Source organism: Oncorhynchus keta, chromosome 7, assembly GCF_023373465.1.
Source record: "Oncorhynchus keta strain PuntledgeMale-10-30-2019 chromosome 7, Oket_V2, whole genome shotgun sequence".
NCBI classification, from domain to species: domain Eukaryota; kingdom Metazoa; phylum Chordata; class Actinopteri; order Salmoniformes; family Salmonidae; genus Oncorhynchus; species Oncorhynchus keta.
In genome coordinates this window covers 1,370,723-1,390,000 of record NC_068427.1, presented here as the reverse complement: position 1 = coordinate 1,390,000, position 19,278 = coordinate 1,370,723, and the positions used below count along the sequence as shown (strand labels likewise).

Sequence of the window (19,278 nt, the reverse complement as noted above, 5' to 3'; positions counted from 1 at the left end):
ATCCCAAACAACAGAAACCCAATAGAAAAAATATCCCAATTAGGTTTTAAACAGTAACGCTACATGTAATTAAGTATCAATACATAAATAAATATAAAAATAATCCATTAGTTTCAACTATATTGTGCAAATATCACATAGACATTGTATCCAGAGGGTGAACAATGTATACAATGTGGGTTTTATTTTTTGGACATTTAACATTTAAAGACATGCTCCGGAACTTTGGTGTCTACTAAGTCTTTTTTAAAACCCATTTTGGGCTGGATGTGTCAATATGTAGTTCATACATGCATAATCTATGAGCAGAATGACTGTTTTACCTCAATTAGACACAAAATCCCTAGTTTGAAAGTGAATGTTTTCCTGGAAGCTATGCTCTGCCACTTTCCCTACATTTTCCCCCATGTGGGCCAGTCCCCTAGCAATTCTAGTTCCAGCCAATGAGCTTCAGCCCCTCGCCATTTGCGTGACAGCTAGTAAGATGCACACACAGCAGAGCGAGAGAGACAGAGAGCAATCAGGTGGTGCACATATCTGCACATATGTGAGTAGTACGCAATTTTCATGGGCCACTTTTGGCTTGTGAGTGCTACTTTCAGAACTACTGGCTAAAAAGTATACAGCAGTACCGGAGAATGTCTTGAAGCAACTTTTGAAACATTTTATGGTGGTTTTACAGATTTTTTCGATAGGTTAATTAAATCAAGGGAAGATTTTTGAGTTTGATTATATACACGTCAGGGAAGGATTTAACGTACAATAAGGGCATTGAAAAGTCTGTCACAATTCATTTCCCGGTCAAGGATGGATTGATTCTTATTGTCGTAGTGACACAGCCCACTGTTTGCAGCCTCCCTGTGTTTGCAGCCAGTTTAGAGAAACCTAACTAATGACTGAACAGACAAATATAATGGAAATGATTTGCCTAATGACTCAGTTTTGCGCCTGAGGCAAAAACCATATATGACTTTCCATCCCTCTGGACAGTGGGTATAGCCAGCCATATATACTTAGAGAGTTGGCCCACGTTTCAGAATTTTGATTGTAGATCAGTTACATAGTCTTTTTTAATATTCCCAATGTAAATGAATGTTTAAGTGCCATGTAAATGGATCATAATGTTCATTCTGTTAATCAGAGCTAACATGGCTGCCATTGAATGTTGTAATGTCATGTTAATGCATCAATATGCAGAAGCCTCAAAAAGTACGAGAATCGCCATAACTCATACACATAGAATAGGACCCATGAGCCTTCATTTCAGATGACATAATGCAAATGTGAAAAATATGGAATCAAACCCTTCATTTGCAATGTTGCTGTCACAGAACCAAACCACAGTGCCAAAGCTTCATTATATGAATTGGGTTCTAAGACATAATGATGGTGTTTTGTTGATGTGGTTGTGTTGTATTGCTTTGCACCGGATCAATTGTTGGACAAAAGAAAATTACATAGGCCTCAATTGCTGATAAAGAATATTAACATTATATTCAAGGACAGGCATGTTTCCATGTCAATATTCTGCAAGAGGAGGTTTTGATGGTTGTAAGAAGTTTGAAACTTCCAATATAGCACACATTTTATATTTGCAATTGATTGGTCGCCTAAATGACCAAATATTCATGTAATTTAAAATGCATTGAATATCAATGGGGCCTATATTACTAAATATTAACGTAGAAAGAGGAGAAGGGAGAAGAAGAAGAAAGAGATACAGAAATACGTTTCGTATACCGTAAGTAGCTGTATCTCACCTTGGCAGTGGCCCAGGTATTTGACCTCGATCCGCTCCTGCTTCTGACACGACTCCTCCTTCACCTGGCAGGGGTTGTCATAGGAATGGCCATCCGAGGCGCAAACTGGGTTGAAGCTGATGTGGGAGCAGTCGATGTTACACACACACCTATTGCAAAGGATGGTGGGACACATCAGTAGTGGTCACACCAAAAAAATAATAGAGTGATAGAGAACTGGAGTTCTTCACGATTTGTCATTCAGTGAATCAGCACCTGTTGTAGAGTGTAGTCTACTGTGTTTCTTTTATCACATGTAGTGTGTTTGTGTGTGTGTGCGCGCGTGTGTGTGTGTGTGTGTGTGTGTGTGTGTGTGTGTGTGTGTGTGTGTGTGTGTGTGTGTGTGTGTGGGGGGGGGGGTGTACAAGTACAGTACCAGTCTAAAGTTTGAGGATACCTACTCAATCCAGGGTTTTTCTTTATTTTTACTATTTTCTACATTGTAGAATAATAGTCAGGACATCAAAACTATGAAATAACACATGGAATTCTTGAGAGAATGCCAAGAGTGTGCAAAACTGGCATCAAGGCAAAGGGTGGCTACTTTGAAGAATCTAAAATATAAATATAAACATAAACAACACTTTTTTGGTTACTACATGATTCCATATGTGTTCTTTCATAGTTTATATGTCTTCACTATTATTCTACAGAGTAGAATATAGTCAAAATAAACAAACATCTCTCTGGTAAGAAGAGTGGCGGGGGCGTATGCCTCATGACTAACGGGACATGGTGTGATGAAGGAAACATACAGGAACTCAAATCCTTCTGTTCACCTGATTTAGAATTCCTCACAATCAAATGTAGACCGCATTATCTTCCAAGAGAATTCTCTTCGATTATAATCACAGCCGTATATATCCCCCCCCAAGCAGACACATCGATGGCTCTGAACGAACTTTATTTAACTCTTTGCAAACTGGAAACCATTTATCCGGAGGCTGCATTCATTGTAGCTGGGGATTTTAACAAAGCCAATCTGAAAACAAGACTCCCTAAATTTTATCAGCATATCGATTGCGCAACCAGGGGTGGTAAAACCTTGGATCATTGTTACTCTAACTTCCGCGACGCATATAAGGCCCTGCCCCGCCCCCTTTCGGAAAAGCTGACCACGACTCCATTTTGCTGATCCCTGCCTACAGGCAGAAATTAAAACAAGAGGCTCCCACGCTGAGGTCTGTCCAACGCTGGTCAGACCAAGCTGACTCTACACTCCAAGACTGCTTCCATCACGTGGACTGGGACATGTTTCGTATTGCGTCAGATGGGAATATTGACGAATACGCTGATTCGGTGTGCGAGTTCATTAGAACGTGCGTCGAAGATGTCGTTCCCATAGCAACGATAAAAACATTCCCTAACCAGAAACCGTGGATTGATGGCAGCATTCGCGTGAAACTGAAAGCGCGAACCACTGCTTTTAATCAGGGCAAGGTGTCTGGCAACATGACTGAATACAAACAGTGCAGCTATTCCCTCCGCAAGGCTATTAAACAAGCTAAGCGTCAGTACAGAGACAAAGTGGAATCTCAATTCAACGGCTCAGACACAAGAGGCATGTGGCAGGGTCTACAGTCAATCACGGACTACAAGATGAAATCCAGCCCAGTCACGGACCAGGATGTCTTGCTCCCAGGCAGACTAAATAACTTTTTGCCCGCTTTGAGGACAATACAGTGCCACTGACACGGCCTGCAACGGAAACATGCGGTCTCTCCTTCACTGCAGCCGAGGTGAGTAAGACATTTAAACGTGTTAACCCTCGCAAGGCTGCAGGCCCAGACGGCATCCCCAGCCGCGCCCTCAGAGCATGCGCAGACCAGCTGGCCGGTGTGTTTACGGACATATTCAATCAATCCCTATACCAGTCTGCTGTTCCCACATGCTTCAAGAGGGCCACCATTGTTCCTGTTCCCAAGAAAGCTAAGGTAACTGAGCTAAACGACTACCGCCCGTAGCACTCACTTCCGTCATCATGAAGTGCTTTGAGAGACTAGTCAAGGACCATATCACCTCCACCCTACCTGACACCCTAGACCCACTCCAATTTGCTTACCGCCCAAATAGGTCCACAGACGATGCAATCTCAACCACACTGCACACTGCCCTAACCCACCTGGACAAGAGGAATACCTATGTGAGAATGCTGTTCATCGACTACAGCTCGGCATTCAACACCATAGTACCCTCCAAGCTCGTCATCAAGCTCGAGACCCTGGGTCTCGACCCCGCCCTGTGCAACTGGGTACTGGACTTCCTGACGGGCCGCCCCCAGGTGGTGAGGGTAGGCAACAACATCTCCTCCCCGCTGATCCTCAACACGGGGCCCCACAGGGTGCGTTCTGAGCCCTCTCCTGTACTCCCTGTTCACCCACGACTGCGTGGCCACGCACGCCTCCAACTCAATCATCAAGTTTGCGGACGACACAACAGTGGTAGGCTTGATTACCAACAACGACGAGACGGCCTACAGGGAGGAGGTGAGGGCCCTCGGAGTGTGGTGTCAGGAAAATAACCTCACACTCAACGTCAACAAAACTAAGGAGATGATTGTGGACTTCAGGAAACAGCAGAGGGAACACCCCCTATCCACATCGATGGAACAGTAGTGGAGAGGGTAGCTAGTTTTAAGTTCCTCGGCATACACATCACAGACAAACTGAATTGGTCCACTCACACTGACAGCGTCGTGAAGAAGGCGCAGCAGCGCCTATTCAACCTCAGGAGGCTGAAGAAATTCGGCTTGTCACCAAAAGCACTCACAAACTTCTACAGATGCACAATCGAGAGCATCCTGGCGGGCTGTATCACCGCCTGGTACGGCAACTGCTCCGCCCTCAACCGTAAGGCTCTCCAGAGGGTAGTGAGGACTGCACAACGCATCACCGGGGGCAAACTACCTGCCCTCCAGGACACCTACACCACCCGTTGTTACAGGAAGGCCATAAAGATCATCAAGGACATCAACCACCCGAACCACTGCCTGTTCACCCCGCTATCATCCAGAAGGCGAGGTCAGTACAGGTGCATCAAAGCTGGGACCGAGAGACTGAAAAACAGCTTCTATCTCAAGGCCATCAGACTGTTAAACAGCCACCACTAACAGTGTGAGTGGCTGCTGCCAACACACTGTCATTGACACTGACCCAACTCCAGCCATTTTAATAATGGGAATTGATGGGAATTATGTAAATATATCACTAGCCACTTTAAACAATGCTACCTTATATAATGTTACTTACCCTACATTATTCATCTCATATGCATATGTATATACTGTACTCTACATCATCGACTGCATCCTTATGTAACACATGTATCACTAGCCACTTTAACTATGCCACTTTGTTTACTTTGTCTACACACTCATCTCATATGTATATACTGTACTCGATACCATCTACTGTATGCTGCTCTGTACCATCACTCATTCATATATCCTTATGTACATATTCCTTATCCCCTTACACTGTGTATAAGACAGTAGTTTTGGAATTGTTAGTTAGATTACTTGTTGGTTATCACTGCATTGTCGGAACTAGAAGCACAAGCATTTCGCTACACTCGCATTTAACATCTGCTAACCATGTGTATGTGACAAATAAAATTTGATTTGATTTGATTTGATTTGATTTGATTTGAAATAAAGAAAAACCCTGAAATGAGTAGGCGTGTTCAAAATTTTGACTGGTACTGTATGTATGTACGTGAATGTGTATATGTGCATAACTGACTGACTTACTGACTGTCTGACTGACTGTGTGTGTGTGTGCGGTCTTCATTGAAACGACAGTGTGCGAGAATGTGCGCGCATGAGTTAGCGTGTGTGTGTGCGTGTGACCCAAAGTGCTCAGTGAGCATGTTCAGCAGAAATTACACAAAAATTGCAGTCCCTAGACAGTTCTTGCTGAGTAGCTCTGAACGTTAGACACTGTAATTATAAATCTGTCATTATACTCTGCTCCTTTTTTATTTTCCCCTGGCCCAGAGCCGTCTATGAGGAAAGCACTGGCCTTGTTTCATACCCGCTCTCTGCCCAATTTGCATACTGCAAACACACACATAAACACTCTCGTACATAGAAATATAGATATACATACTGTGTAATGGGACGCATAACCTATACGCACACACACTCTCGCACTCACAAACAAACAAATAACGCATACACAATCCCCCACCTATCATTACCACATACACGTGAATGCACACACAAAGACCCAGAAGTGGCAATGCTTTCAGAGGCTTGCCATCCCGAGTGGCCATCTGTGGCGGTCATCAAGGATAATGTCTGTAGGCCATGCATTTTTAATAGAGCTTCTCACTTTCTCCACAATAGGCACTACCACTGCAATACTGCACTGCGTCAACACACACACACACACACACACACACACACACACACACACACACACACACACACACACACACACACACACACACACACACACACACACACACACACACACACACACACACACACCCTCTCTCTGGCCTACGTATGCACACACACGTAATATACAAAGGTGATAGGAATGTGGATCTGTGTTTGTGTTTTGCTTTTGTTGTTGTTAAACATTTCTGTATGTCTTTACATTTCTTCATGGCTTTTGGAAGACTTGTCCTTGGTGGGCAAAAAATATCCTAATAAAATAAAATCACACACACAAACGTAAGTGCACCCACTTTTGCCCTCAGAACAGCCTCAATTTGTCGGGGCATGGACTCAAACAAGTGGGAAAGTGTTCCACAGGGATGCCGGCCCATGTTGACTCCAATGCTTCCCACAGTTGTGTCAAGTTGGCTGTATGTCCTTTGGGTGGTGGACAATTCTTGATACACACGGGAAACTGTTGAGTGTAAAAAACCCAGCAGCGTTGCAGTTCTTGACACACTCAACTGGTGCGCCTGACACCTACTACCACACCCCGTTCAAAGGCACTTAAATATTTTGTCTTGCCCATTCCCCCTCTGAACGGCCCACATACACAATCCATGTCCCAATTGTCTCAAGGCTTCTTTAAAAAAATCCTTCTTTAACCTGTATCCTCCCCTTCATCTACACTGATTGAAATGGATTTAACAAATGACATCAATAAGGGATAATAGCTTCACCTGGATTCACCCGGTCAGTCAGTCATGGAAAGAGCAGGTGTTCCCTAATGCTTTGTAAACTCTGTGTATATCGAGATCGGAGAGAGAGGAAGCAGAGATGAACAATAAGAGCATGTATTGGAGTGCCTGTGTGTGAGGAGCACTTCTTAGTAGGATGTGTCTTATTGATTTGCACAGTGCCATGTGGTTTACCCTCTATCTAAACTCAATGATTGCCTGCAGGCTTCCTGTGTACCTGTCCTCTAACGGCCACTTCCAGTCATGCACACACACATGTACACACATACAAACACATGAAAATACACACACAAACACATGCACATACAAATGCACACGGATACACGAATGCACACACACACAAACGCAGACTGAGGTAAGCACACATGCAGACACACACTCTATCACATAAACAAACACACACAGACTTTGATCCTATATGCACGCAAGCAGACACACACCACACAAACACACATAATCACGTGCATGCACACACAGTCAGTGGCTAGACCACTCGGCACCCTTTCCTAGCCTCTTCCATGTCGTGCAAAACCACAGCTATAAACTTTATTGCTGCTGAATATAACATTGATTTTTTTTATAATCCCCAGCCTCATATTTCAGAGTAATCCTTCCAAAGGACTGACAGACAGAAAGAGGAAGGGAGGGAAGGAGTGAGAGGGATAGAGAGAGTAGGGGGTGAGAGACAGATAAAGAAAGAGAGAGGGAAATAAAAAGAGAATGATAGTAAGAGACGGAGAGAGAACAATGGGAACAGAGGGAGTGAAGCACGTTTGTGGCACTGAAGCAGGACACACACACACAAACACAAACAAACAGATTGGAATGGGGAGTGTGTGTGTGTGTGTGTGTGTGTGTGTGTGTGTGTGTGTGTGTGTGTGTGTGTGTGTGTGTGTGTGTGTGACTGTGTGTCTGTGTGTGTGCCTGTACAGAGCAGGGGGATGCAGGTGTTGGTAGGTAAGGTGTCGGGCCATTAAGTCTGATAAAGACATTTTCCACCTTCCCTCTCTTGGTCTATGGCACTCAGTCCATCCACCCTTTAAAGCCTATCCTCCCATGGGGCTGAAGAAGTCAATGGAGTTGAATTAAGGTTAAAAGAGGTGGACTGATGTGGCACTGAAGTGCTGAAAATCTAAACGGTGTCCCATAAGGGGATTAAGGGTTGCATAAATGTGGTAAGACACAAAAATACATTCACTCATTCGGTCATTCGCTCATTTGTTTATTCATTTGTTCATTCTTTCATTAATTTGATTATTGCTGAGTGCTGTGCAGAAAGGCATCGGTTCCCATTTTTTAAGTCTTTATGTAGCAGAAATGAGTCGGGTACATGGTTTTCTCATGTTCTCATGTGATTAGGTAGTCTTGCATGCCACTTCAACATCAAGGAAAGGGAATTTTCACTTGGTTTAATGGTCAAGACATTGATTTCTACCGTGGGAGACCAGGATTCAGATCCCTCCCATGACATTTAGTATGACCCGCCTGGGGATTGAAACCGTTCCAGCCTCCTAACTCAGGGTGGACACGAACTACAAGCCTACTGAGTTGGTACTACTGTTGCTGTTAACTTCCTGAATGAGTTGACCAGCTGTGCACTAGCCCTGAGGTTTACTTACCATACATCCTCAGCGTCCACATCGCACTCCGCCCCAAACTGGCATATGTCACAGGTGGACGTCTCCTTCTGCCCAGTCTCCGCTGACCCCTCACCTCCTGAAAGTGAGAGAGGGAGAGAGAGAGATGAGCTCCTGAGAGAGATATGTCTAACCGGTCGAATGCCTTCATTTTGATGTTTTCTAACTTCGGAAGAATTCATTTCATCGATGTACTGTATTTGATTAATTCTCGCTGTTATAAAAATATTGTCAGCATGCAGCCAGGAAATCCCTCTTGTTTCAGAGCGTGTGTTCACTACATGACAGGAGCAAGTGCACAGATCTCATGCACTAAATGATGTCATGTTAGAATGTAAGGATTTTTCTCCACTGGGAGAAGACTGCAGATATTAGCATGTATGAGCCATAGATTGAAGTCGAGTCCACACGGAAGGTTGGAAAATACAGACACAGTTTTCAAGATCCCGGCTAGTCTCTTTAAAGGACATTTGAAGGTCCAGATTTGGCCAACTGGCCACTCACAACAGCATGTGTCATAACAACATGGTTATTTAATAAACGTATTAGTGGCCCATGCAGGTTCCATGGTCCAATCCACTAAGCCTTTGGTACCACAACTATCACAACTATCACCCCTATAAGGCCACATATAGACACCCATATAAACAAAGTGGTTCAATAAGATCCACACTACTTCTGCCCCCCCAAATTTTAAAACCCATTTGCCAAATATCTCACAAGTCCTCAATCCCACAATGTTACCATGACCCCTAGCAACCGGGAGCCAGGCGTCTCAAGTGCCTCTACATCCACCGTATCCAACAATCAGCCCATACTGTCTCTCTGATGCCTACTTCCCTCCCTCCTTCCTTCCCTCTTTCCCTTCCTCCATCCCTCCCCGTCTCTCTCTCTCTCTGTCACCTGAAATCCCTGCTGATCTTTCTGGAGTCTCTCCTTTATTTCATCATGATGATATCTTTTCTGCAGTGCGCCGGCGGCTGAAGGGCTTAGCCCCCCACCGGTGCATAGCCACGACTCATCAGTACCGGGCGGGGGAAAAAGCAATCTGCCCAAACTCAAATTGCGTATCCCTCCTCTGAGGATCCCTGGTCCCCTTTCCCTCTTCCATCCCGGCCCTCTATTACTGAGTGCTATTTTTAAAAAGGTAGGGCCCGTGAGGAAGAGAAAGGAGAAGCAGGGAGAGAAGTATCATCTCCCAGTACCACATCTTTAATTTTCCCCCCACCTTGGGTTGTTAGAGTGTGTTCCCATGTGGTGTTTGGAAATAACTTTTGGACTGGATTATCCTGGTTTATAGTCTAGCTTTCATCTGGTTTAGTGCCTGTTTGTCCTGGGTTGACCTGGTTAGTCTGTTTTAGTGTTCATTACATCAAGTTTTGTCCTTGTTTTGGTCTGTTCGCTGTTTGTTTTGTCTACTCTCTTACATACAGGTTACTGCCAAAATATTGAAAACACAAGTAAATGAAGGATACAAAGTATCTGCTTCCACACAGGTGTGGGTCCTGGGTTAATTAAGCAATTAACATCCTATCATCCTTAGGGTCATGTTTAAAAATGCGGGACAGTTCATTATTTTGGCCATTCATTTAGCTACCATGCTAAGCTCTTATAGGATGACAATGCCACATTCCACAGGGTATGAGTGGTCACTGAATGGTTTGATGAGCATGAAAACGATGTAAGCCATATGCCATGGCTGTCTCAGTCACCAGACCTCAACCCAATTGAACACTTATTGGAGATCCTGGAGCGCCGCTTGAGACAGTGTTTTCCACCACCATCAACAAAACACCAAATTATGGAATTTCTCGTGGAAGAATGGTGTCGCATCCCTCCAATAGAGTTCCTGACACTTGTAGAATCTGTTTGGTCTGGTTAGTGCTTTTTCGTCTGCTCTTGGGCATATTTGGTCTGGTTAGTGCTTTTTCATCTGCTCTTGGGCATATTTGGTCTGGTTAGTGCTTTTTCATCTGCTCTTGGGCATATTTGGTCTGGTTAGTGCTTTTTCATCTGCTCTTGGGCATATTTGGTCTGGTTAGTGCTTTTTCATCTGCTCTTGGGCATATTTGGTCTGGTTAGTGCTTTTTCATCTGCTCTTGGGCATATTTGGTCTGGTTAGTGCTTTTTCGTCTGCTCTTGGGCATATTTGGTCTGGTTAGTGCTTTGGTTTGTGACCCTTTTCTGACTGTTTCGGTGCCTATTTGGCCTGATATTTTCTGGTTTTGTCTGGATAGCACTTTCTCAAGGTTAAGTTCTCTCTGCTTCAGCAATCATTCTTACCATGTACATGCATTTGCCACGAAGTCCTTACACACCAATAGAAAGGATAGAAAAGTAGAGAAAAACAAGAAAGGAGAAAGTTTCCTTGCAGTGAGAATTTTAACATTTCTACCCGTTCCTCAATTTTAGTTTGAACCTGTGTCTGTGCCCTCAGGTCTTGGCAGAACATACATACCCACACACCCACCCACCCCTCCTGAATGCTTAAGACGCTCTCTCTTTTCCTGTCTCTGTGAAGACAGAACCCAGTCATGCGAGAAATGTGTATATTCTGTATTCATGAGACTACTCTATACCTTAGATCTCTCCAGAAGGTAAGGTGAGCCTCAATTATCTTTGTCTGCAAAGCAGTGACAACACAAAGATACCAACTGCAACTCAAACCAGAGCAAATATGCAAAAACGTTGTATCCCTCAAAAGCAATTTAGACATTTAATTTAATTTCAAAATATATCATACAAATTATACAAAGGTGTGTGTTGTGTTCAAATAAGGGTTCAACAGACTTGAGGTTGACAGTTCAATTATGTTGTTCATTTTCCTATCCAGGTAGAATTGATATGATTGACTGCTACTGATTGGATTAGCATACGCAACTCATAGAGGGCTGACACAAATGTCTTCTACTTTCTCTGTTCTATACAACTTTCAATCGTTTTATACTGAAACTGCATTTCAAACTGCATCCTTTGCCTCTCTGTATTGTGTCAAACGCTTACGTACACTTCACACAAATATTCCCGCACAGACGCACGCACACACGCACGCACGCACACATGCACATACACCTCTCTCCCCACCCACCCTACATTGTCAGTACAATTATGAAGTGACTTGGAACGACAGGCAGTGCTTTTACCCTCTTTCCCTCATTCCCTTTTTCCTCCCAAGTCCCCACATCCCAGACTACGGTAGATCTGTGTCTTGGTAGCAACTTTACACAACATCTCCCCTGTTCCTGTCTACTATCCCAAGTGTCAGGAGATACAAGAAGACAATGACTGTAACAATTAGCCATGTTTGTGTTCTTCACATCTCCCGGTATCGATCGGAAACAGAGGCAGACCAGCCCCCGCCCCCACTTGGAAACCATTAGTAGGGAGGAGAGTTGAAGATACTACGCAGCTCTGGGTTATAGTAATAACACCCCTGCCACACACAATGGCACGCACTCATATACACATTAAGAAGCGCACACGCACGCACGCACGCACGCACGCACGCACGCACGCACGCACACACACACACACACACACACACACACACACACACACACACACACACACACACACACACACACACACACAGAGACATACAATCAATCTTTACAAAGGGGAGGACAAAGAGAGAGAGAGAGAGAGAGAGAGAGAGAGAGAGAGAGAGATAAATGACATGCCAGAAAATACATGTATAGTACAGTTAGATTTTGTTCTCAATAATAGAGCTCCCCACATTGACCAAGAGCCCCCTCTCAAACGAGACAGACAGACAGACAGACAGAGAGAGAGAGAGAGAGAGAGAGACCGATGAAGAGAAAGAGAAAGAGCGAGCGAGAAACCAGTTGAAGAGAGAAAGAGAGGCAGAGCGGGAGATTTAGGGCACTACAGCACCACCTATCACAGGGATGATGAATGAAGCCCACACACCAAAAACACAGCGGTTCAAGAGCGACCTTGGTTACAAACACAGAGAGAGGGGAAAGGCACACACACGCACAAGCACACGCACGCATACACACACTCAAACACACACAAAAGGGTGCATCCACAGATGATGAGGACTGTTGCTGGTGTGTGGTCACCAGGACAATGCAGCTTCAGAATGGAGTAAACCATATGGTTCCCTGTTATAACTGGTTGATCCGTAGTGTCAAAAGACACCATGCTACTTTTAATACTTGAACTGGCAATTAGCCAGTGTGCATAAGCAATGTGCAAGACCTCAATTCAAACAAACCATTGCAGTATGGTTTTCTATTCAATTGATATAGCAGAATATGATTGGCTACTGCAGACATAGCAAGTAGACTCCTGAAATGTAAATGTTACAAGTTTTCAGGATAAAGGGATGTCGATATTATAACATTAAGAACTGTGCTGGGTGAGCCGTTCTTTTCCGTGGCTATGCCTTAGTATGGTGCACCACATCAACTCAAGTGTGGCACTGCTGCACTCAAGAAGTTCAAAGAATTCAACTTTGAAATGATTTGAAATTAAAAGTTCAAATACTGACACTGTCAAGACCTGCTTGATGGAATCTTGCCGTTTGGTGTAGGCTACTTCCAGTAAAGGACTATACACCATCTGAACCATAATCTGTCTGTACTGAGAAACCATCCATTATTAGAAGACTTGCACTGAATTAAACGATTAAAACAATCAATCAAAATGACATTATCAATGGCCGGATGCCCCTAAGCATTGAATCTACGAATCTGATACACAGGTCCCACGTACCAAGGAATAGAGGCAGCAGCCAAACAATCCATAAACATAATGGACATTGATATTGAAAAAGGTGAAAGATGATACCACTGAAGCATAGATTCAATTTTTCCATTTCTTTTCTTTTTTTATTCATTGTTTATAGCACTTTTTACAAAGCCATTTGTCACCAGCAGCCTAACAAAAAGTCCCTGCCTGAATTCCCAAAAGCAAGCCAAGGGCGACAGAAGAAATGACAGGGATGACAAAATGACAAAGAATATGAGACATGGCGATAATGACTGCGATGTAAATAATGATACTATTAAGGGATTTGATGAGAAGCAACAGCAGCACACAAAACGTGCAAATATCCCGCAGGGGAGGGTGAGGAAAGTAGAATTTCTATGAAAAAGAAACCATCAACCATCTCAAGCTTCCATTTTCATAAAAGGACACATGCATATATTACCTATACTTTGTATACTGTATATTACAGCGACATGTTCAATTGGTTTGTATGCCATTGGTGAATTATCATTTATCATTTAATCTGAAGCAGTGACAAATACCACACAGCTCTAAACTATGTGTGGCCTTTGAAGAGTTCACCATTATATTTATATATAAGGTTGTTGAAAATGTGGGTGAGCTATCGGCTTGCCTACACACTATAGTGCAACGGATTGGATGACTGATCGGTCTATCCTAAACCATTAAACGACAAAATAAATACTTTGAGGGACCACCAGGATCCTAATATTGACAGTGCTAGATGATTTAATGGGTAATTCTCATGCTTTAGCACGACCCAATCATGAGCTGACACCTATCACTCCACAAAGAGGCGTGCTCTGGAATACTGATGAAATGATTAAATACTGTTAGAACAAATACTTTTTCATGGCTTAGTAGACAGTGACACCTTCTTTTGCAGCAACATTCTACCATTCTACTGTATTTTCACAATGTGTTTCAACTGAGGTAATGCAGGGACATTATCACTTTCCCGTACTCAGACTTTAACACTGTTCCTGGACTAAAATGCACTATCAATGGACATTTTCCATAGACCCAATGAAAATCATGATAGGTCCAAATCTAACTTCAAACATGGTCTGGAACACATACTGTATGTCAGGATCAAAAATGACTTCGGAATTGGACGTCTATCCATGTCCTGAGGACTTCGGGAAATGCCCATATAACCGGCCACTAAGGGAAACAGTAAATCAAATCTAATGTAGTTATTAACATCAAGTAGGCTTGGGTCTTGCTAGGGTGCTGTGGATGGGGGTGGTGGATGAGCATAATCCCATGACTCTGGATCCCATGACTCTGGATCAGAAGGCTGTGGACAGTGGTGGACACTCGTTATTATTTATTTTATTTGAACCCTATCCCAAACCTTAACCGTTACCTTAAAAACGTGGAATAAGTGCCTAATTGTTATGTTTTAACCCTATCGAAAACATTAACCTTCTAAATTTGACGTTTGGAGCAACTTGTAAATTTGACAAGAAACAGAACAATATTTGAGTAGGACTCAACCCAGAGTGTAAAAAACACTTCAGATTTGACGTTTGGACCAACTTCAAAATTTTACATTTGGAGGAACGTGTATAAATATTTCATTCTGCAGTTAAATTCATACATAATGGTTACAGACTACCAATGTGGAACAACATATATCATAAAAACAACTTGGTTTACTGTAGTTAAAGAATTGTTATTTTCTATATTGCTCCTTAACCTCATAGTCCGCCCCATCCCGCATGCGGTCGCGTTACTACAGCCTCAAGCTCATTACCATAACGCAACGTTAGCGATTTCTAAAAATCGCAAATGAAATGAAATAAATATGCCTGCTCTCAAGCTTAAATATGCCTGCTCTCAAGCCTTTTCTTAACAATCCTGTCGTCTCAGATTTTCAAAATATGCTTTAGAACCAGAGAAAATCAATAATTTGTGTAAGAGTGGTGATAGCTAGCTTAGCATTTAGCGTTAGCATTTAGCACGCAACATATTCACAAAAACCAGCAAAGGGATCAAATAAAATAATTTACCTTTGAAGAACTTCAGATGTTTCAATGAGGAGACTCTCAGTTACTTAGCAGATGTCCAGTTTTTCCTGAAAGATTCTTGTGTAGGACACATCGTTCCGTTTTGTTACTATGCATTTGGCTACCGAAACTAACCCATAATTCAGTCACCTACACGTCAAACTTTTTTCCGAATTAACTCCATAATATCGACTGAAACATGGAAAACGTTGTTTGAATCAATCCTCAAGGTGTTTTGTCATATATCTCTTCATTGAAATGGCAGTCCTAGAAGCCTTCTTTGTTCTCTGATTCGGATGGAAAAATACTGGTAGCTGACTTTTGCGCACCAATTTCCACGCAGACAACCGTGCGGGACACTTGGCAATTGTAGTCTCTTATGGTCAATCTTCCAATGATATGCCTGTGTAACGGATGTGAAACGGCTAGCTTAGTTAGCGGTGTGCGCTAAATAGCGTTTCAATCGGTTACGTCACTTGCTCTGAGACCTTGAAGTAGTAGGTCCCCTTGCTCTGCAAGGGCCGCGGCTTTTGTGGAGCGATGGGTAACGATGCTTCGAGGGTGACTGTTGTCGTTGTGCGCAGAAGGTCCCTGGTTCGCGCCCGGGTATGGGCGAGGGGACGGTTTAAAATTATACTGTTACATTGGTGCCGTGACCCGGATTACTGGTTGCTGTGGGGAAAAAAGTAGGAAGGTCAAAAGGGGGGTGAGTGTAACGGATGTGAAATGGCTAGCTTAGTTAGCGGTGTGCGCTAAATAGCGTTTCAATCGGTTACGTCACTTGCTCTGAGACCTTGAAGTAGTAGGTCCCCTTGCTCTGCAAGGGCTGCGGCTTTTGTGGAGCGATGGGTAACGATGCTTCGAGGGTGACTGTTGTCGTTGTGCGCAGAAGGTCCCTGGTTCGCGCCCGGGTATGGGCGAGGGGACGGTTTAAAATTATACTGTTACACCTACAAATACGTCACAATGCTGCAGACACCTTGGGGAAACGCTAGAAAGTGTCCGTTCATTCCTGTCGCATTCACAGCCATATAAGGCGATCATGGAAAACGTACCTTCAGAAATCCTGTTCATTTCCTGGTCGCTCAAACATCTTGGTTTTGCCTGAAGCTTTTGTTATAAGGCACTCACAGTGAAAATCTTTGCAGTTCTGGAAACGTAAGAGTGTCTTCTTTCCGAAACTATCAATTCCAAGCATAGTCGAGCATCTTTTCGTGACAAAATATTGCGCTTAAAATGGGCACGTCTTTTTATCCAAAAATGAAATAATGCCCCTAGTGGACTAACAGGTTAACCTCACTAGGGTACATGGGACGCGAGCATACCATGCGATTATCTGAGAACTGCGCCCAGCAGACAAATCATTAAACAGTTACCAGCCAAGTAGAGGAGTTACACGTCAGAAATAGTGATACAATTAATCACTTACCTTTGATGATCTTCATATGGTTGCACTCACAAGATTCCCATTTACTCAATAAAAGTCCCTGTTTATATCCAAAAACCTCAGTTTTGTTCGCATGTTTTGTTCAGTAATCCACAGGCTCAAACGCAGTCACAACAGACAGACAAAAAAATCCAAATAGTATCCGTAAAGTTTGTAGAAACATGTCAAATGATGTTTATAATCAATCATCAGGTTGTTTTTAGCCTAAATAACTGATAATATTTCAACCGGACAATAACGTCTTCAATATAAAAGGTAAACAAGAAAGGCGTGCTCTCGGTCGCATGCATGAAAAACCTCTGGGACACTGTAGGGTCCACTCATTCAGAGTGGTCTTACTCTCTCATTTTTCAGAATAGAAGCCTGAAACCATTTCTAAAGACTGTTGACATCTAGTGGAAGCCATATAGGAAGTGCGATGTGAGTCCTAAGTCAACGGATACTGTAATGGCATTCAATAGAAAACTACAAACATAAAAAAAATGGAATGATGTTTCTCAGGTTTTCGCCTGCCAAATCAGTTCTGTAATACTCACAGACATTATTATTTGTATTATTTCATTACATAAGAGTTTTCAAAACTTTAGAGTGTTTTCCATCCAAATGTACTAATTATATGCATATCCTAGCTTCTGGGCCTGAGTAGCATGCAGTTTACTTTTGGCACGCTTTTCATCCGCAGGTGAAAACAGTGCCCCCCTACCCTAGTGAAATTAATCAAATATAGAAGGTTTGCAATAGTCTAGTTGTCCAATTGCTCACCCAGCGAGGCTTTACATTTTCCAAATATCACAAAGTCAAATATCCTCAAACAATGGTTAATCATCTATTTCAGTCTTCGATCTCTCCTTAGTAATTACTAGTGCTGAGTGCTTTTTGAGGTCGGTTCAGTTTCAGTTCGATTATTTTTTAAACTAATCACGGTTTTTGACTTCGGTTTAGATAATTTTATTAAACATTAAATAAACTATGCATTATGTGTGTTGAATACTGTAACACAGAATAAAACAATTAATACATGTCCCATGATGGTAGTGACTGCCCATCACAGCTTATTTATTCACATTACTTTAATAAAATCATCATGTTCTTTGATTATTATTATTATTTAATTCCAAGTCCTCATTTCAACAGAGCTGCTGCCTATGCTGTCTCACAAAAACCCTATTTTAGTAGATCTTCAAAGTAAATAAGGCATACTTTTATTACTTCTGAATACCAACTAAACTGAAAAAAAAAACGGGACAAGGTGGGTTGTCAGATTTATGAAAACACATTATTTGTGATTTACTCAAACATGTTTTGTTTCCCCTCTCAACACGATTTCATTGCTTGCAATCAATGCAACATGAAGAAAAATCAGATCTACTAGTTTGAATCATGTAGGGGAATGTGAAGCTATAAAGCTAATTCATGACGAGTAATGAGGAACAATTCAAACATCGCGAGAAAAGAATCTTCAAAAAACAACTCTGTCGCGTTAGCTGAGAAGACAGAACCTAGGATCTTGGTCAAGGTAAGCATTGTGATTGATTTTATTCAACGATTGTCTGTGTGCTTGTAGTCAGAATTTGATTTTATTCAATGTTTGTCTGTGTGGTTGTAGTCAGAATTTGATTTTATTAAACGTTTGTCTGTGTGGTTGTAGTCAGAGTTTGATTTTATTCAACGTTTGTCTGTGTGGTTGTAGTCATAATTGTAAACAGTAACGTTATTAGTGATTGCTCCATATCCACATTTTATGCTCTTTATGCTCTGAAACATTTTGGCATGGATGTTGCTAGCTAGCTTCTATGAACAGTGAAACAGGACTAGGTCAAGATTAACATTTTGCAAGGAGGTAAAGTTAGTTGGCGAAACACCATGATATTTACCTATTGGTCAAGCTGTTGAGTTTAAAAACAGGCTGTTTCAGTGAGCTGTTTTGTTGTGTTTAAGACAATATGTTTGACTTATGTTGAACTTGTTAGATTGTTCACAAAAACTCAAAACAGGGCCTCCAGGGTGGTGCAGTGGTCTAGGGCACTGCATCGCAGTGCTAGCTGAGCCACCAGAGACACTGGGTTCGTGCCCAGGCTCTGTCGCAGCTGGCCGTGACCAAAAGGTCCGTTGGGCGATGCACAGTTGGCCTAGCATTGTCCGGGTTAGGGAGGGCTTTGCCAGCAGGGATATCCTTGTCTCATCACACTCTAGCTACCCCTGTGGCGGGTGCAGTGCATGCTAACCAGGTAGGTTGCAAGGTGCACGGTATTTCCTCCGACACATTGGCGCGGCTGGCTTCCGGGTTGAATGCGCGTTGTGTTAAGAAGCAGTGTGGCTTGGTTGGGTTGTGTTTCGGAGGACGCATGGCTTTCGACCTTCGTCTCTCCCGAGCCCGTACGGAGTTGTAGCGATGAGCCAGATAGTAACTACTAACAATTGGATACCATGAAATTGGGGGTAAAATTAAAAATAAAATAAAAACTCAAAACAGAATGAGCATGTCC

The 19,278-nt window shown here is 42.8% G+C and overlaps 1 protein-coding gene across 1 annotated transcript in view; it reads right to left on the bottom strand.

The window, feature by feature from the left end:
• Positions 1 to 19,278, bottom strand: part of tmeff2a (transmembrane protein with EGF-like and two follistatin-like domains 2a) — a 135,465-nt gene that overhangs the window by 17,400 nt on the left and 98,787 nt on the right. The window contains exons 5-6 of the mRNA XM_052521840.1: positions 8,558 to 8,654; positions 1,761 to 1,909 (exon numbers count right to left, since the gene is read on the bottom strand). Of these exons, the coding sequence (XP_052377800.1) occupies positions 1,761 to 1,909; positions 8,558 to 8,654 (246 nt within the window). The remainder of the gene's footprint in view (positions 1 to 1,760; positions 1,910 to 8,557; positions 8,655 to 19,278) is intronic.